This window comes from Phalacrocorax carbo, chromosome 5 (assembly GCF_963921805.1).
Source record: "Phalacrocorax carbo chromosome 5, bPhaCar2.1, whole genome shotgun sequence".
In the NCBI taxonomy this organism is placed as follows: domain Eukaryota; kingdom Metazoa; phylum Chordata; class Aves; order Suliformes; family Phalacrocoracidae; genus Phalacrocorax; species Phalacrocorax carbo.
In genome coordinates, this window is record NC_087517.1 from 22,576,526 (window position 1) to 22,603,715 (window position 27,190).

Sequence of the window (27,190 nt, forward strand, 5' to 3'; positions counted from 1 at the left end):
CATGGAGCTTTCTGATTCTGAAAGCTACAACACCTTTAAAGATGGGTTCCACTGGACATCCTCCTCTGTGATTACTGTGGACATGTCATAGCTGAAATATCCCCCTTGGAGGCCTTACTAAATCACCAGCACTTTGTACACTACCGGAATAAATTCATATTGTGACTGTCACTTCTATGACAACTCCATGACAGAGGGGAAGGAGAGAAAAGACAGGGTCATAACTTAGAACTAAGAGAATCTAAAGAGCAGTGTGTGGTATTCCACTGCTGATTTCACGTTGGGTATGCAGAAAATACTTGCCAGAATCTATTCCATTTTTAGGTTTTCACAAATTAATATTATCACATACTGACAAACTCATTAACAGAAGATTACTAAGCTCTTTGAAGGCACCAATACCAACTTCGATCTCATAGCAAGGAATGGCTCAGCAGGATGATGATTACCTACCAGACTGATTGTATCTGTGCTGGTGATAGATGCGTACTTGAGTAAGCCATGGATTTACAGTCAGCACTTTGACCTTTTCTCCACTTCCAAATTTATCTTTCTTCCAGACTTCTCCTCGTTCTTTAGCTATCCAATATAAATGGCCTTCAAAGACATCAAGGCTGTAGGGACTGCCCACTTCTCAAAAGAATCAAACAGAAGACTCAGCAAGCAAATCTCTAGCAGGAGTGATAAAACTGCTTTTCTTCTTCAGCTTAAATATAATATCTATTCCTTTCATTTTAAGACATTTGCAGCTATGCGTATACATCTTTTTGTGCCTGACCACTTCATGCCACTGAACCTGCAGACTGCTTAATAATATACACAAAAAAGCAAGAATCCAGTTTTCCACGTTGTCCCCTATTTGGGTCACGTAAATTACCCTCAGAGAATCTAGTTACCAGGCAACATGAGCTCTGAACCTGGTGTGCCATTTCTCTCTGTATAAAGGAGGAAAAAACACTACCAAGACTTACTCTTCAAAAAGCTCCCGAATATAGCCCCACTTGTGAAGCCCAAGTGCTTGTTAACATACATCTTGGTTACTGCTATTTTAATTGCATAATAAATTCTTACCTCCATGTAATACTATGGTTCTGTCTGTCCCATCAGGTCTCATGGATTCAATAATATTTTCTTTAGAATCACTCCAATAGATCCTATCATTGTTCAAATAATCAATAGAAAGACCTGTTGGCCAGCCAAGGTCTTCAGAGACCAGAGTTTGTCTTTGTTGTCCATCCATCCAGGCACATTCAATCTTCGGCTGCCTTCCCCAGTCAGTCCAATACATGAGCCTGAAAGGACAGAACCAGAATTTAATATGGTTCAGAATTTGGTCACCATTATTATCCTTTGGAGATTCATGGAAAAGGTCAGCTGTGGAACATAAAGCTGTTCAGCAGCCTGTGTTATGCAGATGTGTTCAGGAAAGTCACAGAGAGTTCACTGAATAAGCTTGTTTCAAGTACAGAAGATAAATACCAGAAGAATCACACAGAATCACAGAATCTCAGGTTGGAAGGGACCTCAGGGATCACCTAATCCAACCTTTCTAGGAAGAGCACAGTCTAGACAAGATGGCCCAGCGCCCTGTCCAGACAACTCTTAAAGGTGTCCAATGTGGTTGAGTCAACCACTTCCCTGGGGAGATTATTCCAATAGTTCACTGTCCTCAATGTGAAAAATGTCCCTCTGGTGTCCAATCAGAATCTCCCCAAGAGCAACTGCGTCCATTCCCCCTTGTCCTCTCCATGTGACTCGTGTAAAAAGGGAGTCTCCATCTTCTTCGTAACTACCCCTTAAGTACTGGTACATGGTGATGAGATCCCCTCTAAGCCTCCTTTTCTCAAGGCTGAACAAACCCAGCTCTCCCAGCTTATCCTCATATGGCAGGCTTCCCAGTCTTCTGATCATCTTGGTGGCCCTTCTCTGGACCCCTTCCAGCCTGTCCACATCCTTTTTGTAGAGCGGGGACTAGAACTGTACACAGTGCTCCAGATGTGGCCTGACAAGTGCTGAGTAGAGTGGGATGATGACTTTCTATTCTAATTTAGAGAGACAGTGGTTTGAATGACAGTTTCTCATTCTCAGTGAAAGAAAAATGACTGTGAACACTGAACATCCTTCAGTCATGATAAAGCTGCAGAGCCCAGGTGACTTCAGGGAACTGTGCTGCTTTACTCCCGCTGAGAGAAGCACGTATTGCGATACCTGGTGATCCATCATATAATACAAGATGTAGCAAGCACAGCTGTTGAATGTACCAGTGCATTTACACTGCTTTCTGCTGTGAAGGAGGCTATGTCTGTATTACTTGAAGCTGGTGAAGAGATATTCCCATTAATTTCCCTATTTCAGTAGTAACAGAGAAATTTGGTGGGCACACAATACTGTGGAAAGGAGATTCTTACTTCACCTACCTCATGTTGTCACCAATATGAAGCACCCATATGAAATCTAATCCTAAAATACTTGCCCATGTACACAAATTTCCTAACATTAGTAAAGGGAAACTCCAGAAAGCATTTCCTTAGTCTTTCCTGTAAAGTTTACCATTGTGGGGTCTTTCGGTATTAAATAGCCTTGAAAATAATTCTGGGAAGTCCTGTAGTACTTACCCACGTTTTGGATTGACAGCAATAGCTGCTGGTTGATCCAGTAGAGAAAAGATAAGCCATTTTCTGTACCGTCCATCTAATTTTGCCACCTCTATGCGATTAGTCCCCGCATCAGTCCAGTAAAGATGTCTGAATTATATAAAACACAAAATATTCCAAAAGTAAATAGTTTATTCTTGGGAGAGGAATTAAAAAAAAATTATTAAGAACTATACCAAACCCAAACAAAATTAATATAATGAAGCTGCATTGATTACATCTGAAATTTTTCACTATGGAACATACAGACCCACATTTAGCAAATGTGATCTATCATCTCACTAGTTTTCTCCTCTGACAAAGTTTCCGCAGCTGCCTCTGTTCCCTGTCCAACAATCTTCATTAAAGCGCTGCTGTGAACTTTCATTGTTACTTTTAAGCACCAGAGATGGCCAATAAGCATCTTTAAAGATTCCGTTTTCCAGGAGACAGAGGTTTATTACAAATAAAAATTTATTTACCATGTAATTATATGGCAACTGTGAAGGTATCCAGCTTAGTACTTCACAACTCCTCTCTAGACTTTTGTCTTCTGACAGAGATATTAATGAATAAATTGTCACCACATGAGACACAAATGCTTTTAGTCCTTACAAACAGGGTACTTACTCTACTCTTCCTTGAATTTTGCTTATCTTCATCATCGTGGCTTTATTTTTTTTAAACTTAGATAATAATACTCATTATTATGCACTCACTAATCACACTGTCTTCTGATGGGATAAGTTACCTCATAACTGGCTTAGGAAAGTGAGAAAATACTGTAATTCCTATTCTGCAGATGGGCAGAAGGACTAAGTGTCTCAAACCATGTATACCAATTTTTATATAATGTGCAGACACTTAAATATGTTTTTTTAAAACACGTTTCAATACTGTTCTGGAATTAGTGTAACACTATGCTTGAATTGCTGAAGATGCTAGCCTCACCAGGGTGCTGGCGATACATGTCCTTTATCCTTGCTCTCGTGATCACATAGATTTGTGAATAGAAATTCAGACACTCCCTTCTGCCCTCATAGACATTTGATTTTCCAGGTGGCCTGCAGTTCACAAAGCAAACAGCAAAATAGCCTGAAGGCTACCCCAGACCTTAATATATCTATCTCATATCTAAAAACTGCTGGAAGGAAAGATAAAATTTTCCACTTCCTTTTTTTCCATCATGACTGTCACAATTTTTCAGGCTAGTGAATCACTTCAGCCAGTCATACCGGCTTCATCCTGGTCTAGAAATCAGGGTGACATACTGCGTGAGCAACTCCATAACTGTTTGACAGGACACAACACCTAACATAGCACACATCACCTAATACAGAGTCTAGATAATGAAAGCTACATATCAGGTAAAGTATTCAAGCACTGAGTTTGATAACCATGTGACAGAGGGTAAGCAGACAGCTACATTCCTTCTTCTATTTTTCAGCTTTCCAGAAACGTCGTGCTTTATTATGATCTTATTACCCTTCTTCTTCATCCTATTGACTGCATTGCCAGGAACATCCAAAATTTGTCAACAGCATTCAGAAGACTGACTCAGCTCTATAACCTCTGTCCACTCAGCTTCAAACAGAATCCTGACTACATTTCATAGTGTCTATCTACAGACATCAGAATCCTCTCAACGTTATACCAAATGAACTACAGCTATGCCTGTCCACAACATGCTTTTAACAGTTACATTGCAAATAAGAAATGACGTTATTGATGTCGAACTCCCAAAAGTCATGCCCAACTTTCTCCAAGCTCTTCTCCAAGGAAAGGAAAATAAATAGTGATTAAGTTGAAAAATTGTCACGATTTAGCCTAAAAAAGTCCATAGCCAACAAGAGGGGGAAAAGCCCTCTAAGACACAACTACAAAAATGTAACTATTTTCTGAGAAAACACATATTCTTCAGACTTCAGAGCTGCTTCTGCTTTGGGATTAGCTCACAAAGCACAAGGCTGGTAAGAAAGGAGCAAAGATAAAAGGCAAATTCCGTTATTGACTGGGGAGGTCTCCATCCAACTGCAGAGAAAGCTTGTTCCCTGGAGCTTACCTGAGTCCTTGAAGGCTGACATGAGGCCAGTGTATTATCACTTTGCTGATGCACAACTGATCTGTCAGTTGTGCGGTAACGCAAGTTTCCTCAGAGAATACATGGTGCAGTAAGTAACATGCATTTGACCTATTAACCCGCTGTCTGGGCAAACAGAGCTTACTATGTCCTTCTGAATTGCCTTAAGACTAGGTATCTTCAGAAACAGTACATAAGGGAATAAAAAGTGGATTTTGCACTGCCTGATCAGACCCTTGACACATTCAATGCATAGCATTTTTCTAGCTTTTCAGCGCACTTACCTTCCAACCCAGTCAACAGCTAACCCGTCAGGATTAACTATGTATTTGAGATTCAAGTCAACTTCCTTTGTAGGATTGTTCCTACTGCTGTCGAATGTTGGCAGATAAGCACGTTTGATGGCTCCAAACTCAGAACCATGTCCCAGAATGCTGAAGTACACAATACCTTCAAAAAAGATGACAAAGAACATTTTTAATGTCTAGTTATTTGATATTTTTTGAAAATTCTAATCTTTCTGATGCTTTTACGTGAAGATCCCAGGCCCATTTATTTATTAATAACACGGAGTTGTCTATTCAATTAAATGTGTTAGTATGTAAATTTTTCAGCCATTTGTCATAGGTAAGATGCACATCTAAAATAATCTTGATTTAGATTATAAAGAAATATGTATCACATTTTTCAAGAGTAGAGGATCTTAGCTCTGAAGCCTTTGCACATGATTTTGAGACTAATTTAGATTCTCAGGACTCTAAGGAGCAAGTATGGCCCAAGACAGCGGCCCTGTGAAAAAGGCAAAAGCAGGGAAGCCGATGAAGAGGCAAAGATAAGCTAATATAGGGATCTACTGGCCATTCCTGCTTAGTATAAGGATTAGTTCTTGCAAGACTTGAGCCAGGTTTGAGGTCTGGCAGAGGCAGAAGAAAAGGAAGGGGTTCATTTACAGCAGTCCTCTACTACTGCATAATCCTGAAGAGCCACAACTTCACAGCTGAACTCACACCAAAACAAATGGAAAAACAGAACAAAACCTAGCTAAACTAAACTGAAGCATTAAAATGAACCACACTGTTGCTGAAGACTGAGTAGAGGGGAGGGACACATTCAACCAGACCTGGCCAGTTAATCTAATTTGATTTTGATTTCCAGTGTAAATTAAATACCTATGCTGCAGAAATGCATCTTTTAAAAACAACCTTTGGTTGAGTATTAATGTCCTAGACATACTCACTCAGGCCTATGCCTTCAGGGTCCCAGTCATAATCCAGAGCTTGGATGCGATCCTGGTTATCAATATAGTCAGAGTACTGTTCTGATGAGATATTGTATCTTCGAATCCGCACATTATCTGGCAGCAGTAACAATGGAGGATTACCTGGGAAACAATAATGAATTTTACTTTCATGTATTTCTCATTTTAGAAGAAACAGATGAAAGTTATTTCTAATCAAAACTAAACTGGAGTTTTCACAAGTTCTGTCTGCATAAAAAGCAGAAGGAACACAGGGCCACTTCTAAAGCTTCAGAGCTATTCAATATTCCTGGCTTTGCAAAATTCATTAAAAACTCTGGAAACCCTTACAGCTAACGACAGTATTATCCTTTCACTATAGATTTGGTTCAGTAGTAATCATTAAGGGATAATTCTTAAAAATTCTTAAACATTACAGCATTGGCATATCACCACCCCACATCTCAAAAATAGAATGCCACTACACACTATGAGGTTCAGCTCCCTCCTCAAAGTACAGGAAACAATTTTGAAAGTACAAATAAATTGCTGGTACCTTGAGCCACAACCTGAGTTCTTCTACCTTAAAGTCTTTAAATCCTAATGTCTCCCTATTCAGACAAATGTCCTCCTACCCACAGGTTCATTTTGAGTTAGCCTCGATACTCCAATGATTTGACTATAGGGAGTATCAGTCCCACCTTGCTGATTTTGCTGGTGAGAAAATTTCCCACCTTTTCCTAAAATTTCAGCCCTTTTGCTAAGGACGAAGTCCAGTTGGGAGTCATGGACTTAAATCCTATGCCTTCTTCCAAAGAAGAAACTCTCCTACATTAATCACACCTTCACAAAGCCAATGACAAATGACACAGCATTCAGCTGGGAAAGGAAGATCTCACCTACCAGTGCCTTTTCCAACTAATAATGCTCAATTTCCTATGAAGTGTTTATTTGAACACAATCCCTTTCCCTCTAAGTCACATCCAACTATGGGAGAATAAGGCAAGTGACTATTCTGTAACAAACATACATATCCAGTGTAGAAATTGATAGCATTTCCAATATATATGCTACTACTGGAAAAAGGGGACCTAATATCCTATGTCTGTTCTGAGAATGCCTACTGATCAGGCCTGCAGTAGACACACACAAAGGAAGTCCTAATTTATGAGTGCTGTGAGCTTACACTACAAAGAGTGTTAGAGTTCTGGGCACATACAGAATTAGTACAACAAATATCTTTATGTTATCAGCTACAATTGTGTTATCTTTTACCACTTAGTCTTGAAAATTTTGGGTGTCTAGATGCTTCCTGAACAAAGCCTATGAAGAAAGGTTTCAAAGAACATTTCTGACACAGGCACATAAAGAGGCAGCCAGGCAGAAACTCAGCTGCAAATGCCCTTTTGAATTTCTCATTTCATGCTCGAGAGTAATTATTTGCTCAGTTAGGCCCCTGGGCTGGAAACCTGGAGACCTGGTTTTCTTGTATCATTTTTCATATTGCAAATAATTTTTAGGTTTCAAAACCTCCAGCAGCATCCAGTTTTGGTCACAGGCATTCTGTTCTGAAGATTTTGCTATTTGACTAGGCACACTGCATTTCTATCATGTATCTCTTAAAGCTGTTGACGTGTAAGTACTTTTCTAAATACAATATTGTTTTTGTCTTTTCTATAATACTTCTGCATTGTCACTTTTTTCCTATTTTCTTCAGCTCTTTATTATTACACTTCTACTACTATTTTCTGAACCAACTCTCTACCTATTAAACAGCTGTCACATACTGTAGTAACTGCAGTGAGGTATGATAAAAAGCTAATGATTATCATTAAACACTGGCCAAAGCCCCTCTGTTCATGTGCATCAGTCCATGAACAATGACGGGAAATCTGTCATCAAACTGCCTTTAATTTGTACTACTTTAATGCAACTTTCTTCTGATGTATTATTTTGTTGAGAAAACCTAAACTTCAGGAATAGGCAACATTAATTTCCTTCTGATGACAACCATGGGATAAGTAGGTTTTTGTTTGCAGAAAATTTCAGGAGAAAGGCACGTAGGCACCCAAATCAAGATACTACTTTTAATGTTTACAATTGGAAGCAGAGAAGAGCACTTCTATTCCTGATTATGGAGTGGGTGGAATACACAGGCAATATTATGTTACAGAATTAAGTTTGGTTTCCATTATCGCCTTACTAAAAAAAAGAGGGGATTATATTCATTAAGTTGCTATACTCCACTTCCTCTTTACAGGTAACAACCAATCTTGCTATCAGTTAACGTACCATTAGCTGCGCACTGTTTCCCTTGCTGATCACCCACAGACCTGAAGCCATCTGCACAGAAACATTCATAGCTTCCTTTGGAATTCTTGCAGTCCTGGGTGCATGTTCCAAAGATCTCACACTCATTGATATCTAGACATAGGTAGAGAAAAGATACCTAGAGCTTAATCTCTTTCTTCCTCATGCTGGTCACCTTTAGTCCATTAAGTGGTAGGTTTGTCCCTTCCCCACACACTCTGAAAGACCAGTGAGCTAATAAGTGATCATTAACATCAGCATCTGTTAACTAACAGAACTCTTCACTCATCTACTGTTCAACATCTTAACTACAGATTGCTAATAACTGCATTTTTCAGAGAGACATTTTTGATCATGTATTTTTCTGTTAAATCACCAAGAAAAGACAAAAGATGAAGCATGACTACAATGCAATGCAAGAGCAAAGCCTTCTTGAAACGCTGGAGCAAAGATACCTAGTCCTGAGAAACAACATCAGCAGGAAGGAAAGGGAGGGGTGGCCTTGGGTCATGTTTAATAAAACTACACAAATTGTCCACAAGAGCTGGGAGCAACAAACAGAAATGTTCTTGTCAAAACATACTGAAATGGTAACTATGAAGGTACTATATTGCATGACCTCAAACAATAGCCTGTGGGTAGACTCCTCACCGTATTTTATCTGCATATAATCATGGCAGAAATATGGCACAATATACCTTTACTGTAGGTCAGTTCTGGAGTAGAACAGAAGGAAAGTATAACCTTCAGTAAGTTTTCTTTCAATAAGGACAAAAACCCCAGCAAATTTCTGTCCCTCAGATTGCAAAGATATGACAAAACCTATCTGCAGTAAAGCAAAAGTAAAGCCGTACAGTAAAGCCGTACATCTACAGCTACCAAAAGCTTAAAACAAGTCTGAGCTGTGGAGCCAGTTCTTTACTGAATGAGGCCTGCATGTTAGAAAACATGATTCAGCAGCAAAAAATTTTAGGAAGCATCTGCTAAGTGTATAAAAGTCCTGTTAGAATGCAAAAAATGGGTAGTCACAGTAGAATGATGAAGTGACAGGTCACTGAACATTTATCAGTGAGAAGATATTTAGAAGATTGAAAATACCATCACAGGAGTTTCGGTTAGTTTCACTGGCCTTGTACCCTGGCCTACAGGAACAGATAAAGCCTCCTTCATTCAGGTTGGTACAGTTATGTTCACAGATATTTTCTGCACAAGTTCGCTCTGTTCCAGGGTCTGAGAGGGAAAAAAAAAAAAACAGTAAATTTTACAATTATAACCAAAAATAAAGTGATAATGGGGAGGGGGGTGTCATAATTTTGATCATTATTATAAATGAAAATTGTTTTCAAGTAAACAATGTTAGTTTTCTTTCCTTTTTTCCTAACTGAAAGTCAAATTAATGTGAACAACTATTCTCTAAGGCATAACTACCTACAAGAGGGTGGTAAACACTGGCCAAGACAGCTGTCAGCTAAGAAGCTTAACCTCTAGAAGTAAGTGAACGAGATCAGGATAAGAGCCATAACCATCCAAGCTCACCTTCCTTAAGAGAAATGGCATTCTACATTACCAGCAATCTGCAGCAACTGCAGAAACTATTTAAGAGACTTGACTAACTCCTACCTTTGGCAACCTACCTCTTTCTTATCCAGCCCTTTCTTATCAGCTAACCAAAAAGTGTTCTCAATTGCTATCATGCACAACACAGGCCCTACATTATTTATATCTGGAAATTAGAGAGAAGACAACAGTTTGTTCATGCCGTACCTAATCTAAAGCCTACTGAAGTCAAAGCAGGTCACTGCACAGAATGCACTGCCCTTTAAAACATGCTTATAATGAAAAAGGCAAGTCAGGGATAATAGATACGCTGTACAGATAATAAGAATTATACTCTTCTCAAATTACACAGAGAATTATAGTGATTCTTACATACTCTACATATACACAAAGTACTTTCAAACTCAAATCTGTTATCAAAGTAGAAAAGACAGATAGTATATATTTATTGAGGGAGCATGAGAAAATGATACAGATGTATGGCAAAGACATTACATTAAGCTGATTATCTGCTTTATACATACACATCCCAGTGCTGATCAAATTAAGTTTAAACAGCTCAATTTCATATACATGTAGAAGCATAAATTCATTGTACACACACACGCATAAATATTCTGTTTTCTCTATAACACAGGTATTTGATGTTGGGCAGGCTACAAATGGTACCATCTGATCTGTATTCATATCTATCCCAAAACAGTAGAGCACTGACTGCACTGTTTTGCACTGTTTCGTATCCTTTTTATACTTTTGTATTTTCATCAAGTCTTTGCATCAGGTTATATTACCTAAAGATCATTGGGATGGTATTTGAAACAGAGAAACTGGCTGCTTCTGAATGGATTGCACTATAGGCTTCTGAGTTGTTTGTGTTTTGCAAGCATGCTGGGTTGTAAATCACCAGTGCATCATTTGGCACACTTTTACTTGAAGCCATCGAAGCCTGACAAATCAGAATTACATGTTCATATTATCACTCCACAGCTGCCTATATATTGCTATAAAAAGTTAGGAGTTATATTTTTTCCCAGATTCAGTGAGAAAACTCTCTCTTGGCTCAAAGTTCAAGTCAAAGTTTTTGCATCTAAATGTCCTAAAAAGTCCTAAAAAGTCCTAAAAAGGACTGTTCAGAGAAATGAATTTCATAGAATCATAGAATCATTCAGGTTGGAATAGACCTTTAAGATCAGCGAGTCCTACCGTAAACCTAACACTGCCAAGTCCCACTAAACGTGTCCCTAAGTGCCACACCTACACATCTTTTAAATACCCTAAAAGAAGGAAAACAGAAGATATTGTCATGGTTAACCGTATAATCCCAGCACAGGCTAATTAAAAAACAATACTACTTAGTGTGCTATTCAAGAAGAAACATGTATCCTTATCATTTTCAGAAATTTTTATTTCACTAGCACTGTAATTTTGTATTCTATTGATATTATTACTTACTGCAGCCCATTTCATCAAAATGGTCTCCACAGTCATCATAATTGTCACAGACGTAATGTAGAGGAATGCAATTTCCATTACTGCACTTGAATTCTTCAGTTGTACAAGGTCTTGGGGTTGGTTCTCTACCTACAGTCAAGAAGAGATACTCCTCTGTCACAGTTTCAGCTACACAGTGCCAACAGACAGCACTATTGCACATTTCTAATAAGGAAGCTGATGCAATCTGGTAAAATAACCACGAGAGTGACTTGGAAGTCTGTAGTAAATCTAAAACTACAACTGGGCCTCCTGACTTCTAGTCACATCCCCATGAACTGAAAGAAGTCCCACCATTTTATAAAGACAGAAGGAAAATTATTCTTGTTAATAGTTGATTGAACTTTCTTTTTAATAGCTCAAATCTATTAATACACTTAAACAATATTCATACATCTACTGAAGACTTCAAGAGATTGAGATATTCGTAAACTATTAACTTTAAGAATATTGTCCAATAAAGCCCGCAAACAGTATCATTAAGCAAACAAAAATATGATTAAACTTGATAATATAAAAATCAACATAGTCAATGAGAACTACATAAGATATCTGAGGGGAAAAACTTATTGAATAGCTTCTGCAAGATTTGGGCCTAAATATCAATACAGTTTCTATGTGCGTAACAGTGCCACAAATCCAGAATACCCATTTCTCTATTTTAAAAGTCCCAGCTATCCATCCCACCCTTATTTTACAATACAGCCAAACTTTTTCTTCTTCCTTATTTTAAGAGGAGCTCATAATAAGTTGACACAATTTAGCTGCTGCTCATAATAAAATATGATATGATTTTGGAAATCAGGCTCTGTACTTTTCAGACAAATGTTTGCCGATTTTTGCTACTTGTAGGGAGAGCTGCAAATACGTAGTACCAATAATCGTTCAAATTATTTTGTACTGAGCTCCAGTTTTCATCATTTATGATTAATTTTAACATTTGCATAGTCCTTTGGTATTATAAAACATTAAGCACATCACAATTACAGAATTTGCTACTCAATTTTGTGTAAACATACAGCGTTCCTCTTTCTCATCACTTCCATCTCCACAGTCATCCTCCTGGTTGCACAGCTCATGACTGTATATACAGCGATTGTTTTCACACCGGAAACGGAATGGAGATTCGCAAGCAATATCCACTGAAATCACAGAGATCAAGTCAGCCACACTTTGATACTTCATGCCATTGAGTCACAAATTATCCCAATCAGTTTTATCTGGTAACATTTATATGTTTCCTATATTTTAAAAGGTGCGGAGGCATTAAGAGCCAAAAGAATATTTTGTCCACATGTTGGTGATTGTATGTTAGGACACTACGCATTTTTTGTCAGAAGACAGTACATCATCTTTGGCCAAAGGCATATCTTATGATTATATATAACACTGAGGTTTCTAGATTTGTTTATGAAGTAAACTGAAAATCCAACATGCTATTTAAGTGGCTATATAGTGCATAACTGACAAAAATCGTTCAAGTAGCACTTCCAACACCTCATTTTAAGAGCTAACGTCAGGACTCCTCAACCATATTTACAAAGGTGTTCCAACTATACTGACAGCTTTAAAACCTCAGCACCTTTGGGAAGATACGTTATCTGAATTAACCTTTAATTGCAAACTGATGCTCTTATTTTAGATAACCAACTTGAAAATGTGAAATAGTGTTCTTATTTCTCTGATATGTTTCTCCCTGCTTTTATAACCATATACACAAACATCTGCAAAGCAGTGAGAAACAACCTGTAGGCAAATGAAATGAACTTGCATATGAAGAAAAATTCTTAGCACTCATCCTGAATTAAGTCTGTGAGAATCTTCAGCAAAAAGAAAATATTCAAAATTTATTTCTAATTGTTGTCTCTATTGTAATTAGAAATTTTTTATGCATACTGTTGATTTGAATATCATTTTTATCTCTTACAGCAAAGGTGAAGTTCTTCATCAGAGTCATCTCCACAGTCATTATCACCATCACATTTCCAGTATGGCTGGATACAGACATGGTTTTTACATTCAAACAGCATGGGCGGACAGTAGGTACCATTAGGATACCGTGTTGCTGAAGAAAAGAAAATTATTATGACATTCACATTTACAACGAGAATTTCAGGTTTTCCTGAAAAATATTCAGCCCAACCCTATATTAATTTTTCAATACGCTTCTCTACATTGTAGGAGATATAATACAAAGCACTGTAAAGATCTACAGCAGCAACAGACTGCAAGGATTGAGGACTTCTTGGTAGCTATAACATAATTAATTCAGGTTTGAATTAATAGTGAAACAACATAAGTTATTCCCAGAAGCTTTTAAAAATAAACTGTCTTTAATTTAACAAATGCTACTTGAATTTATTACTGACAAATCTAGTTCAGTAATAAAGGTAAATAAAATCACTGGCACCAAATGTGAATGACTGAAGAAGATGTCTAGACTGAAGACTAAGATATCTCAATCCAAAAGGACTGACGTTGGTATAGTAAAAAAAAAAAAATCCAGATTCTCTAAAAACTGAAAAAAATTGAACTAGAGCAAAGAGAAACCAAAAATTCGACTCTTCCAACCTACATAAATAAATTATGCCATTACCCTTCCAATGGCTTCTCATACACTTTTTCCTCCCTTTAAGAAGGGCCAAATGTTCTGTAACTCAGGTTCTGAAAGATTAATATTGCAATGTACATTCCAGGATGCAGTTACCATCAGAAAAGTAAAGGTCCTACTGCGCAGATGCCCCTTCTTACTTAAAGCACAAGTGTTAAAATTAGGTACACAGAAAGATGTACAGAACTGCCCTTATACCAGCATAAAGAGAAAGGAATTCTCCTGAGTACTGAAGCCGAAAATCATTTGAATGTGTAAGGCAGAACCAACACTTTGATATCACCTAAAAAGCCAATGTCAGTTATCATAGATAGAGCACAGAGGTGATATTTTCATTCTGACCGGGTACAATGCTTTCTGCGTAAACAGCTAGAGCTGTAGCTCCGTACAAGCTACAGCGTACAGACATTTCTTCACAGTAGATCAATATACAGAAGGAAGACAGAGAAGTATTTTACTTCCTTGGCTTCACTAGCACTTTAAGTAAACTACACACAATTTTAAGCACTATAAAAAACCAATCCCATTACACAACCTTGTTAGGATATGGTACAACTGAAACAGTGGATCTTGCAGTGTCCAAGGGGTAGTTAGAAATTTTAATTTGATCAGATGTGTATCTTCTGCTGGACTTTGTAAACATATTAATTTCCTAGCATTAGGAATGTGCTGTCCTAAGACAGCAACCCATCATTATATTAAAAAGCCGATTCAAAGTATTATCCTGAACTTTTACTGACATCACTGAGTGGTGCAGAATTCTATACCTCTAAGGAGTCATCTCACTTAAAGAGAGAAAACAGTAAATCTTTCTGGAAGTGAGCTCAACAAGCACCAATTGCAAAGCTTGAAACTCACGACAAGCTGCTTCATCAGAGAAATCAAGGCAGTCTGCATTTCCATCACATCTGAACCGCTCTGCAACACAGTGTCCACTATCACACTGGAAATAACCTGGGTGGCAGGTCCTCAGCTCTGAAAAGATTCAGAAGTAACTGTTGAAATGTCTTCCTATTCAAATCCAGATAAAGTGTTTACTTTTTGAGAACAACATCCTAAAAAAGACTGCAAAATCCCAGACCATTAAAACTGTGATATCCTTGACTTTTGGTGGAATGACTGAAGTGATCCTGTCAACATTATGCCATTAAAGATGCTTCCCACAAAAGATCATTTTGCAGAATAGTTTATCACATCAGAAACAGAAGTGTGAACATGTAAGAAGTAGCATCCAGACAATACACACCACAGTCACGTTCATCTGAATTGTCTTCACAGTCATCATCATGATCACAAATCCACCGGGAAGGAATGCAGTGCAAATTGTCACAACGGTATTCACTTTCTGTGCATTCACGAGGACCTTTATTTAAAATTAATGTACAAATATGAAAAGTTACCTAGATGTAGACTTAAACATCCACACCTGTCTCATTAAACCAGACAAAAGTAATATGGACAGATCACATGCTTGTATTGGGTTCACGTGGCAAGGTTTTGATAGCCGGGAGCTACAGGGGTGGATTCTGTGAGAATCTGCTAGAAGCTTCCCCCACGTCTGACCGAGCCAGTGCCAGCTGGCTCCAAGATGGACCCGCCGCCAGCCAAGGTTGAGCTCATCAGTGACAGTGGTAGCACCTCTGGGATAACATATTTAAGAAGGGGAAACAAAAAAATAAAACAGGGGAAAAAAAAAACCTGCACAATTGCAGCTGGAGAGAGGAGTGAGAATATGAGAAGAAAAACCCTGTAGACACCCAGGTCAGTGAAGAAGGAAGGGGAGGAGGTGCTCTGGGTGCCAGAGCAGAGATTCCCCTGCAGTCCATGGTGAAGACCATGGTGAGGCAGGCTGTGCCCCTGCAGCCCATGGAGGTTAACGGTAGAGCAGATATCCACCTGCAGCCCATGGAGGACCCCACACCAGAGCAGGTGGATGCCCGAAGGAAGCTGTGACCCCGTGGGAAGCCCATGCTGGAGCAGGCTCCTGGCAGGACCTGTGGACCCGTGGAGGGAGGAGCCCACACTGGAGCAGGTTTGCTGGCAGGACTTCTGACCCTGTGGGGGACCCACGCTGGAGCAGTCTGCTCCTGAAGGACTGCAGCCCTTGGAAGGGACCCACACCGGAGCAGTTTGTGAAGAACTGTAGCCCTTGGGAAGGACCCACGTTGGAGAAGTGCATGGAGGACTGTCTCCCATGGGAGGGACCCCACACTGGAGCAGGGGAAGAGTGTGAGGACTCCTCCTCCTGAGGAGGAAGGAGCAGCAGAAACAACATGTGATGAACTGGCCGCAACCCCCATTCCCCATTCCCCTGCGCTGCTCAGGGAGAGGAGGTAGAGAAATTGGGAGTAATGTTAAGTTCAGGAAGAAGGCGTTTAAAGATTTAGTGTTTTTTTTCTCATTACCTTACTCTGATATGATTGGTAATAAACTAATTTCCCCAAGTCGAGTCTGTTTTGCCTGTGACAATAATTGGTGAGTGATCCCTCCCTGTCCTTATCTCAACCCCCAAGCCTTTTGTTATATTTTCTCTCCCCTGTCCAGCTCAGGAGCGGGAGCGATAAAGCGGCTTTGGTGGGCATCCAGTCAGGGTTAACCCACCTTAAAACTAAATTATATTAAAACTGCATTCCCCTCAATACTCTTTAATTATGTTAAACATTCTATGTCCCTCGTGACATAGAAAAAAGGAAACTCATTGTGGATTTTGTTTCATCACAGAATTATACAGGAAATTTTCTTCCAAATCAGAAAAAGAGATCCATTTTCATTCTTTAAGGAACTATATAGTACTACGTTTGCACACAGGGCAGAATTCAAATGTAATTTCTTAGTGGAAAAAGGGTATTTGTGTTATTGTGGTGACTGGATTTATCAGCGGTTTTATGTATCCAAAATGCTTCCTTGTGACATCACTGTGGTATTTCAAAGAAAAGACAGGCTATAGAGTAAAACAATGGAATGGTTGCAGTTGAGAGCTCTCTGCCCCATTCTCATAAGAAATAGGATAGTTAAGTCAAAAGCTGGACTATATCATGACAGTCAAAGAAGAACTCACTGCAGTTGTGCTCATCAGAGTTGTCTCCACAGTCATTATCTCCATCACACTTCCAGCGCAGTGGGATACATCGATGATTGTCACAACGGAAATCTCCAAAAGGACTGCAAGTCATCTCCTCTGCAGCGTACACAGTTTGCCAATGAAACAGCACACATTAGGATAGTCTTTCGATAAGATGGAATGCACAGAAGATAATGGAAGTAGAGATGTTCGTGCCACAGACTGGGCCAAGTAACAGAGAAGTGATTACAAAACAGCTGAAATAACTATATAGAACTGAGATGGAAACACAAAGAGATAAACTTAGTACTGTCAAAGGAGAGCATCTTGACCTCATGGTGTGTTACAGTTTTAAGTCTTTTCTGATTCTGATATAGTGGTCCGATGTCCTCTAAGCTTTGCATATAAGTGATGAGAGGCTTCAACACAAATGCGAGGGTCTGGGAAAGCATCATCATACGTCCCATACTGGTTGTTTCATCAGCACAGGAGGTAAGTTAAGTAAATGGAGAAAACACTGACAGTTTTAATTGTCTAAAATAGTTCAGCTCAAGTAAAAGTATTTCCTGTTTCATTTGATGACATATTGGGCAAAATAATAAAATCCGGATCTTCACAGCTCGTAGACATGTGAGCTGCACAATGAACGGCTGCATATAGAATTTTTCCTGAAAACAAGTAACTACCAGGGTAATTAATTGATATCAAACAGAATATGCCCAGGTGCGTTTTTACTGAAGACTTTCAGAAAATCAAAGTGTTTGTAAATTGGAGAAACATTTTAGGTACAAAGTTAGGTTGAAACGACCTCCTTCTCCAAACATACCACAGCCTTGCTCATCACTGTTGTCTCTGCAGTCGTCATTCCCATTGCACACTGCCCACAACGGTATGCAACGGTAGTTGGTTCTACAGCTGAATTGTGTGTGATTGTCACACCGATAAGCAGGCCCCACTGAAAGAGACAGTTGTCAAAATCAGTTGTGTTACTTAGGCATTAAACTGTCCTCCTTGCTATTCTGCTTTTCAAAATCTGTTATGATTTATAGTCCATTATTTCTACTAAAAAGAGCTATCTGCTAACTTCAGTGTTGTAAAAGAGAAAGCGTTAAGTGTATCTGATTTTACTCTTCCAATCTATGCTGCTTGTATTCTGCATATGCTACAAACCCACGACAAGTTTAAACGATAATCAGTGTGTTTTTCCCTGAAGTACTTAGGGCTGGTAACAGTGGTAATAGAAGCCCCAAACCCGGAAGCCAGAGGAGGCAGCTTGTCCTCGGATAGCAAAACTTGGTCACAAGTTCTTCCAGATGGCCAGTGACTCAGAAACATGGTGGAGCACCTCGGAAAATCCTGCTGTTATACATAGGCTAGACTGTGCTCTGCGTTTGTTCTCCTTGTAAGCTTTTGTTTCAAATCATGTGCCTATCATAATGAAGAACTTTAGCTTCAAGAAGTGAAACTTTACTTTGTTTTTGTAAAAAAGTATGACGTGTCATGCTCCAAAGTAGAACAAGGTAAAAATTGTTGAACCGGCATTCACTTCTTCCACACAGGCAATGGATCAGCATATCTCCTTTTTACAAAGTGTTGTTAGGATGCTGCTAGCATCAAGCAGTGAGTGAGACACTGCCAGTTCTTGATTACCTGGCTAGCATAAATAAGCTTTCTCCCCTTCAGGAATAAGGAAGTAGTAAATTGTCACACAGCCTCTATGTTTTCTAACACTCTTTACTACATGACTGCAATTAGCTTGCAGAAAATACTCCTTTCTAATCAATTTTCAACCTCAGGAAAGCAAAGTAAAGCAGTTTGCTCTGCTTTTGGTGAGGTATAATATAGACAGCTTACTACAGCTATGTGCTTACTGCATTCATGGAATGGCTCATCAGAGTTATCGCCACAATCATCATCCACATCACACTTCCAGGACTGTGGGATGCAACGGCCATTGTCACATTTAAATTGGCCCGGGGGACAGGTTCTACTGGCGCAGTGAGTACTATCTTCATCCGAGTTGTCACCACAGTCATCCTCTCTATCACACTGCCAGGCTTCTGGGATACATCGTTTATTGGCGCACTGCCACTGATGACTTTCACACTGGTGATTAGCTGAAAGAACACAAATTTGTTGTTAAGATACTGTAACTTACAGGAATGGTCTGCTGCTGTTATGTCAATTAAGCAGTTATCATGTCTACACCAGAAGTTAAAAAGAAAGCCAGTAAAAATTTAAAACATCAAATTTACTTGACCAGTTAAGGTACAGATTTCTAATGTCACATGGCACATTTCCCACAGGCATCTTCAGACAAGCTCACTAAGGCTCTACATTTTTCTAGGAGCAAGACAGATGCTATCTTCTCCTAAAGCAGAGGGGAACAAACCCAGCATTCAAACATGATTGAGGCAGAGGCTCACAGACACTTCGTAGCAGAGCTCTGGCCAGGCTACCAATTTAGATATACATTGCCTGATGAGCCTGTTCCTCTGACTATGAATGAACATGTCAGAAAACTTAGCAGAAGACCATTCTAATAACAGCTTCATAACCTATAAATGTACTGCCTCTGTTTACAAAGGGCAGAGCACTGGAAGCTGATGTCAGAAGTGTTGGCAAACTATGAAAACAGCGGTCAACCTAGGTCTCCCGTTCCAGAGTTTGTATGACTTACTGGACACCACCCTACTACTTTTTCACATATACTGCCAAACTGTTCAAGAGGAAACAGTATATTATGATTTCCATGCATTTTCTAGACTAAAGGATTCCATTCCCATGCACAAGATGATGAGCAGAAAGAATTATATATACCTAAACTGACTTTTATCGTACCTGGTACCTTAAAACTGGTGACAGATTATGCAGCTGCCACATTTATTTAATATTCCCCTGTGCCACACTTAAGAGCTTAGCTATTTGAAACTCAGGTAAAATTGACATTTCATTTACTTCTGTCATTGTTAGAACCACTTTGCTAATGGAAGGCAATGAAACTATCAATTACAACCATGCTCCTTTCCCTCCCTCCATGTCCCCTTTATGCAAATGCCAGGACTACATTATTTACAAAAAGAGAACTAAGGGTGTGCTTTTTTAAATTAGACGTAAGTATGTAGAACAAAACTGTTTTTTAAGGAAATAACAGTATTCCACAAGCCTAATTGGGCTATATTTCTAAAATACTGCCATAACAAACAGCTCTCGAAAACAAATCTTCCCATATGCACTGGATTTTGTACAATGCAGAGGGTGAAATAATTTTGTCCATCACGCAAAGCTCTAGAATACAGGGAAAATTAGCATACCTGGTGGATTGAACTGGGCATTAGGAAGCCTTATATTCCTCATACTCACCACAGAACAAAATGGGTCCTGCTTCTAGTATTTTATACCTCAGATTGTAATTTACACCAACGCAAGTCTGTCTCAAAGGTATAAAAAATGTTTATGCTTTGATATAGTACATTTTTGCTCTCCTTTACCCTGCTTCTGCACTGAGGTGAACTACTCTAGCAGGTGCAAGACTAGAAATGACTGCATCTGTCTATCTCCCATTTTCATCTGTGAAAAATGAGTAATGGTTCTGAAATGTATATAGAGTTTACACATTTTGTTCTGGCAAAACACTTAAATTTATTTAGTTGTAACATACCACAAAGTACAGGATCTTCATCTGATCTGTCATGGCAATCTGGCTGGGTATTGCACAAGAAATGTGGACTTGTGCAGTTCCCATCACTACACTGGAACTGACCAACAGGACAGTATCGGTGTGGACAGGTAGGGGGCTCATCAGAGCCATCTCGACAGTCCCTCTGTCCATCACATTTCCACCAGATAGGAATACACCTACAAAGAGAAAACAATGTTTTCTTTGTTGAAGATATGTCTCTACAGATATACAACCATCCTTTTACAGCACACAAGACAGTCTTGTCTCAGTGTTATTTCTTGAAACTTCCAGGACATCTTGAATTTCACATCTTCTGTTTCATATGTGAAATGTTAACAAAATATGCCAGAATACTGTCACCAGAAACAGATTATATTGGTAGGCTTCTAGAAGGAAGTTCACAGCAAATTAATATGGATTTAATTTTTATGTATATTTGTGGTAACCATCTCTCATGCTTTTTATATCAATCTTCAACAGGATTTTTAATAAGATAACATTTTAATAATTCACCTGAACTTTGGCACAAGAATTTCACTAGGGATTATCATTGTAACACTGCTTCAGAAGGTCACTCAATAAGCACATCTGCCTCACAGGCTCCAGAGTGATACAATATCAGCACAGCAGCACTTATATCACCATTCCTCTCCCTCCACCTCCACTGACTCAGAAAGAGGGTTAGAAATGTGCCACCACATCAGCTAAACGGATTTCCTGGGCCACTGGCAGACCGCAGAGACAGATACATTGTAAAAGATATGCAAAAAGTAAGAGAAGGTTCCAGGTTTGTGAATTCAACTGGACATGGTTTCTGGAGGTACGTGCTTCTAACAACCCAAATTTTGCTACATTAGCAATGTAATATAACAAGAAAAAAAGAAAAAAAATACTATTTAATCTATGAGCCTAGAAGTACTTTTCCAAAATGGAAGCCTGGTCCTGGCTTTGTCTTTGCAAGCACACCACAAACTCACAGTGAGAGCAGAAGGAATTCCTAATTTCACACCCTTTTGGAGGGACTAAATTTTAAAATATATCCTTAAAAAGCAGTGACTTACCTCTCAGTGTCTGCACAGAGAAACTGGGTGCTAGAGCACATTGGAAGGCAATGGGCTGTATTGCCAAACCGTACTATCATGAAGTTATCGGGACATTCACAGGAATAAGCCTGACCACCAGCTTTTATTAGACAAAGATGGGAACAACCACCATTGTTGGTGCCACAAGGATTATTAACTGGTAAAAGAGAATAATAAGTATTACATACTTTGCAAATCCCAGGACACAAAGGTCTCAATCTACAACAGACTCATCTAATACTGTATTGAAAGCTTAAATGTTATAAGTTGAAAAACAAAACCTAGATAAGTTGGCACTTAGTGAGAGAAATATGTATGATTTCATATACAGGAAATGCATGCTATTGAGCCATGACGTTTTAGAAACTAATTCAAAATTATGCATTTCCAATCATTGCTATTCAAAGAAAATGCAATTTATAAATGCAGATAGAGGCCTACATTTACTTGGTGCATTTTATTCCTCTCAGCAAAAGCAAAAGCTGAGTGCACTCAGGATGCTTTAAAATAAGTTTTTGGATAACAGCTGGCTGTAAATCTAATTCTGTTTTCTCACCAAATGGCTGTCTGTATGGATGGTAAACATGGATGTCAAATGGCCTGTGTGTGGTGTTCACAAGAACAGTCCTGTCTGATCCATCATATTTATTTCCCTTTTCAACAGTTCTTGTGTTCCAGTCAGTCCAATATATCGTGTCTTCAAAAATTGTTATTGCAAACGGATGAGGTAAAGTCCCATCATATACTGTGTGACGATGATGTCCATCCAGGTCAGAGTACCTACACAAAAAAAAATATGTGCAAAACATTCAGATAAATGTTAAAACATCTTCACATCTTTATTACATATGCTTATGGTACTTCATTATTGGTGATCATGATCATGCGATGAGGAACTGCAGATTCTTTAGTCCCTAATGATAGAACACCGTCCTCAGTGAATTAATTTTAAGATATGCAGGAAAGTAGAACACGTTATTTTAGGCAAATAAATGGAATAGAGAAACCTCCACTGAAGTGTCATAGATCCTATGATCTACCCACAGAAGCATATCAGCTAGTCCAATGAAAGTTTGCACATGCACTGCCTTACTTAAGCAAGTTATTTTTGTCACATGGGAGATTAGCTTGCCTGGATCATTCAGACTGCTAATAACAGAACACTTAAGACAATAGTAGGCCTCCTATATTCCTAAATTTTACATGTCTCTCTGTTTTACAGCCTCCTCTGATGAGGTAACTTTAATAAGATCTTATATTTTTACTATCACCTTGCTATAGGGAAAATTATGAGATACAAGAGAGAAAAAGAAAAAGAGAAACATACATATAATTAATATATATTTTTAAAAGACATTAAGACTTCAGCATAGAAAAGGCTGCCCGAAGGATGAATGTAAAGAACAGAAGGAAATATAGTACTTGTAAATATGAATACAAATATAAATACTAATATAAATGCAAAGGATTGTTTTTAAAGTATTTCAATGCCTTGACAGGAATCAGAATGCTAGTTATTAATTTTTACTGATATTTAAGTGGAAGTGTCCTAGAAGCAATTAATAGATTGTTTTTAAAAAAAAAAAACACATACTAACAGGAAATTCCATGTTGTATCAATGTACATACATTCAGACATCTTCTAATTATTTGTACACTATTTTATTAGCACATAACTAGTTTAGTTACAGCTCAAATCTTATCTATAGGCAGAAACAAGAGAATCAGAAAAAACAGTGGGTTTAATTCATTTTACTTTGGTTCAGGCTGTACACCTTGAGAAGTTGCATATTTCAGTACAGACTGTGAATCTTTTCACTATATATGTTTGTACCACTTCCAATGGGACCTAGGAAGCAAATATAGGAACCAAGCTACTGTGTAATCTAGCGATTCATATTGCCTACTACTCCAGACTTTCTGACTCTGGGTTCCTAGAGAGTAAGTAGGTAGAAATACTTAAGATGCTTACAGCATCTATAAAAGCTGCAATCTGACATAAGCAACTATTCAGTTGTTTTATTCTCTTCTGTGTACGTACTCAATGTAATTTAGATGGGCATCTGCCCAGTAGAGCTTGTCATTGGTGTAATCTATGGTGAGTCCATTAGGCCACTCTAACTTTGTAGAGATAATCACCGTCTTCTCCTTGCCATCCATGCCTGCTCGTCCAATATAGGCTCGATCTGCCCAGTCTGTCCAGTAAATCTGTCTGTTCAAATAAATAAATATAATTAGGATTGCAGTAAAAATACGCTGAAGTAAATATTAGAACCCATACCTCAAATATAGTATTTCCTGCAACAAAACTAAAGCAGACACTGAGGAAGATAAGAAAAAGGTTAATATGTTTGTTACTTTAACTGCTACAGCAGACAACTGTGTCATCACAATTGTCTTTAAAGAATGCAACGGCAGCCCTAGCACATACTTCTATCAAACCACACACACGTCTATTAACATTTTTAGCCTTGCAATCAAAACTTCCTTGTCCACATGGAACCAAATTCCCCTTTCAGTGATATCTGACAGCCCTGCATATATACCTATGAAAGGCAAGCTACTATTTTTCCTAAGCTGCAACTAAGATCTAATGCCACACAAATCTAAGTGCAGGCAGCCAAAATTTAATTCAGATTTTCAGAGACAGCGCAAGACTATTTGCAAAAGAAAGGAAAAGCACTCTTGAAATGTCATACCCATATTTTGGATGAACAACAATTGCTCTGGGGTACTGAAAGCAGAAAGTGTTGTTGGCATCCACACACCGATCCACCAGTTTTTTCCGGAATCTTCCATCAAGTTCAGAGACATAGAGACAATCTTTGTAGGCATCCACCCAGTACAATTTCCTGAAATGTTTTAGAGTTAATTTATTTAATCTTATTTACTTTTTTTGGTTTCTTTTGCTTCACACCATCTTAAATTTCACAAGCTTTTTCTCCTAGAAGCAATATATCTACTGTAAGGGAATAATACACATACTGTTCTGACATCTCTTCTATACCATGCTCCAGACTGGCTTTTCACTCCGGCTGTTCCTGCACCCAGAGTCATTGGTGCCAAATTCAAACTTGCAGTTGCCCACTTGAGCAATGAAACGACATTTGCCTATAAATTCCTAAACCTCCCTTATTCTCTTCCCTTCCTCTCCTACCAAAAATGGCCAGCGAAGAGAAGCAGGAAAACAGACATGCAGTGTAATGGACTAACTAGGGCTGTAAAGTACTGGAGAGAATCACCATCTGTTCCATGCTGCCACCTCTGCTCTCATCAAACAATTAGAACAGTTGCCAAGTTCTCCCCTGAAAATTCCTAGGCATTTCCATGGCTTAATTTAAACTTCACCTAGAATTTTCTAGCACTTCTATTGCTTTGCCTAGGAATTATACACAGCTGTAATGAAAGAAATCACGGAAGCTGAAACGATGATTTTAAAACAAAGCATATAATTTAATTGGAATTATAGCAGGCTACTTTGAAATTGCCTGCACAGCTGGTCATTGCTGCACAGCTCCAGCATCCACAGGGTCATTCCGGAAATAGCCTGACAGATACAGTCTCTGTCTACACCACCCTGAGTAGTACCACCCCCACCAGGGAGGAGGATTAGGTAGTCACCCCCAACCTGCACTTCATGGCATCCTCCAGTCCTCTCCCCGTACTGAAAGCGAGCAGAACACACCATCTACCACTGTATTGTCCTTCACCCTTTCTGAAACATCTAAACAAAAAATGACTGACGACATAAGCAATGGTAGCTGAAATAATTCAGCAACTGTATTAGTAATGGAGCAGAAGGACCACTTTGGCTGAAATTAGGCTTTTCCTTCCTCTCCTTTCCATGAATCATGGACCAATGGCAACATTAATTATCATTAGGTTTAGAGACAAAGTGGTTTAAAAATAAAAACTATTATATTGACATATTCTTATAAATGGTCTCATATAAGTTTCAAATGTGACTTTTTGAACAATTTTCATTATTTTGCAGAGTCTGATCCACAATATTTAAACTTTCCACACTGATAGTACTGCACTCAGAAAGCAAAACCTGATGAAACACAGCCAAGAACACTGTCAAAGAGGGTATCACATAAGGACAGAGTTTCTGTGGGATTAAATCAGACTACTTTTTGACATACAGCAGGCAATGAAAAAATTACGACAATGCAAAATTCTTTCCAATTACCTCACCCTTATACTGCCCTCATTACAGCAAATGATGTAGATCATGTTGTCTGAGTGTCAAAGATGCAATTTTCAAGAGCAAAAGAAACATGCTCTTTGCATTGATACAGGAGCTAAATTTCATTAATGTTTATTATTACTTACTTCATTGGAATCTAGGTACCTGTTGTAACATACTGTCTATGCATAAAGCAAAGCCTGCATCCCAACCCCAACAACTGCTAGCAATGGAATGAAGAGCCTAAGCTCAGAATCCCTACCCCATAGCCACATGTAACCTCCCACCTGCTTGCTTGCCTAGCCCATTCATTAATGGTTTCCTAACAAGTTTTTCCCAAGGGTCATACACGCTGATTTATTATCGATGAGAGAGCAACTGATATAACCTCAGTATACTAGATAGGAGAGCAATTAAAGAAAAATGTTATTTGATGTATAAGATGCTGATAAACAATTCCAGAGCAGTTGTAAAACACTGCATCCACAATCCAGAACTATTTCAGCACTCATCAGGAATTTCATGCAAAGTAGAAGAAAAACCCCTAAAATACACTCCCTCACACACAATTTCCTTAGTAGCCCAGAAAGACAGAAGATGTATTTTCTTACCTGCCAACCCAGTCAACAGCGATACCTTCCCCGTTGGGCACATCATCACTTATCACTGCCTCCTTATTTGTTCCATTTAGGAACATTCGTTCAATGACCTTTCTCCCCACATCAATCCAGTACAACCTCTTTTCCACCCTGTCAAAGTCCAGTGCCACCACATTTCTTAGTCCTTGCAAAATGAGAGAGTAAGACTGGCCATCTGCTGTGAGATTTCTCAGATAGTAACGGTTGCTAAAAATAAGGTATGGGGAGATATTACTATTTTGCCGGCAACTTTTTCCGTCAGGCTCCCGGATATAGCCTGGGGCACACTTACAGATGTAGGAGCCAGCTGTGTTCTCACAAATCTGGCTACATACTGATGGAGTTTCATTGCACTCATCAATATCATCACAAGTCCGTTTATCAGACATAAGTTTGTATCCAGGATGACAAGAACAGTAGAAACTTGTCAGTGTGTCTGTACAATCATGGTCACATCCGCTGATTGAAGGATCACTGCATTCATTTATACCTGGGGAAGGAAAGGAGTTCTATTCAAGGAACTGGCTAGCAGAGAAAATAGTGCAGTCACTTTCCAATTTACTCACTCTGTCTCTCTCTCCCCCCTACCCCCTGAAAAAACTGAATATTCATCTGGGCT

At 38.8% G+C, this 27,190-nt stretch overlaps 1 protein-coding gene across 3 annotated transcripts in view; it reads right to left on the minus strand.

Moving 5' to 3' along the window:
- LRP2 (LDL receptor related protein 2) overlaps positions 1–27,190 on the minus strand; it is a 138,631-nt gene that overhangs the window by 14,681 nt on the left and 96,760 nt on the right. For 2 of the 3 annotated variants that reach the window (XM_064451538.1, XM_064451537.1), the window contains 21 exons: positions 26,545–27,061; positions 24,444–24,596; positions 23,786–23,956; positions 22,301–22,524; positions 21,724–21,901; positions 20,642–20,838; positions 18,852–19,097; positions 17,807–17,935; positions 16,978–17,097; positions 15,166–15,282; positions 14,778–14,894; positions 13,236–13,373; positions 12,328–12,450; positions 11,270–11,398; positions 9,359–9,490; positions 8,243–8,374; positions 5,951–6,094; positions 4,998–5,163; positions 2,616–2,744; positions 1,072–1,292; positions 454–633 (listed from right to left, as the gene is read on the minus strand). In XM_064451538.1, coding sequence (XP_064307608.1) covers positions 454–633; positions 1,072–1,292; positions 2,616–2,744; positions 4,998–5,163; positions 5,951–6,094; positions 8,243–8,374; positions 9,359–9,490; positions 11,270–11,398; positions 12,328–12,450; positions 13,236–13,373; positions 14,778–14,894; positions 15,166–15,282; positions 16,978–17,097; positions 17,807–17,935; positions 18,852–19,097; positions 20,642–20,838; positions 21,724–21,901; positions 22,301–22,524; positions 23,786–23,956; positions 24,444–24,596; positions 26,545–27,061 — 3,663 coding nt within the window. The remainder of the gene's footprint in view (positions 1–453; positions 634–1,071; positions 1,293–2,615; positions 2,745–4,997; positions 5,164–5,950; positions 6,095–8,242; positions 8,375–9,358; positions 9,491–11,269; positions 11,399–12,327; positions 12,451–13,235; positions 13,374–14,777; positions 14,895–15,165; positions 15,283–16,977; positions 17,098–17,806; positions 17,936–18,851; positions 19,098–20,641; positions 20,839–21,723; positions 21,902–22,300; positions 22,525–23,785; positions 23,957–24,443; positions 24,597–26,544; positions 27,062–27,190) is intronic. The other variant, XM_064451539.1, reaches the window with a different exon arrangement.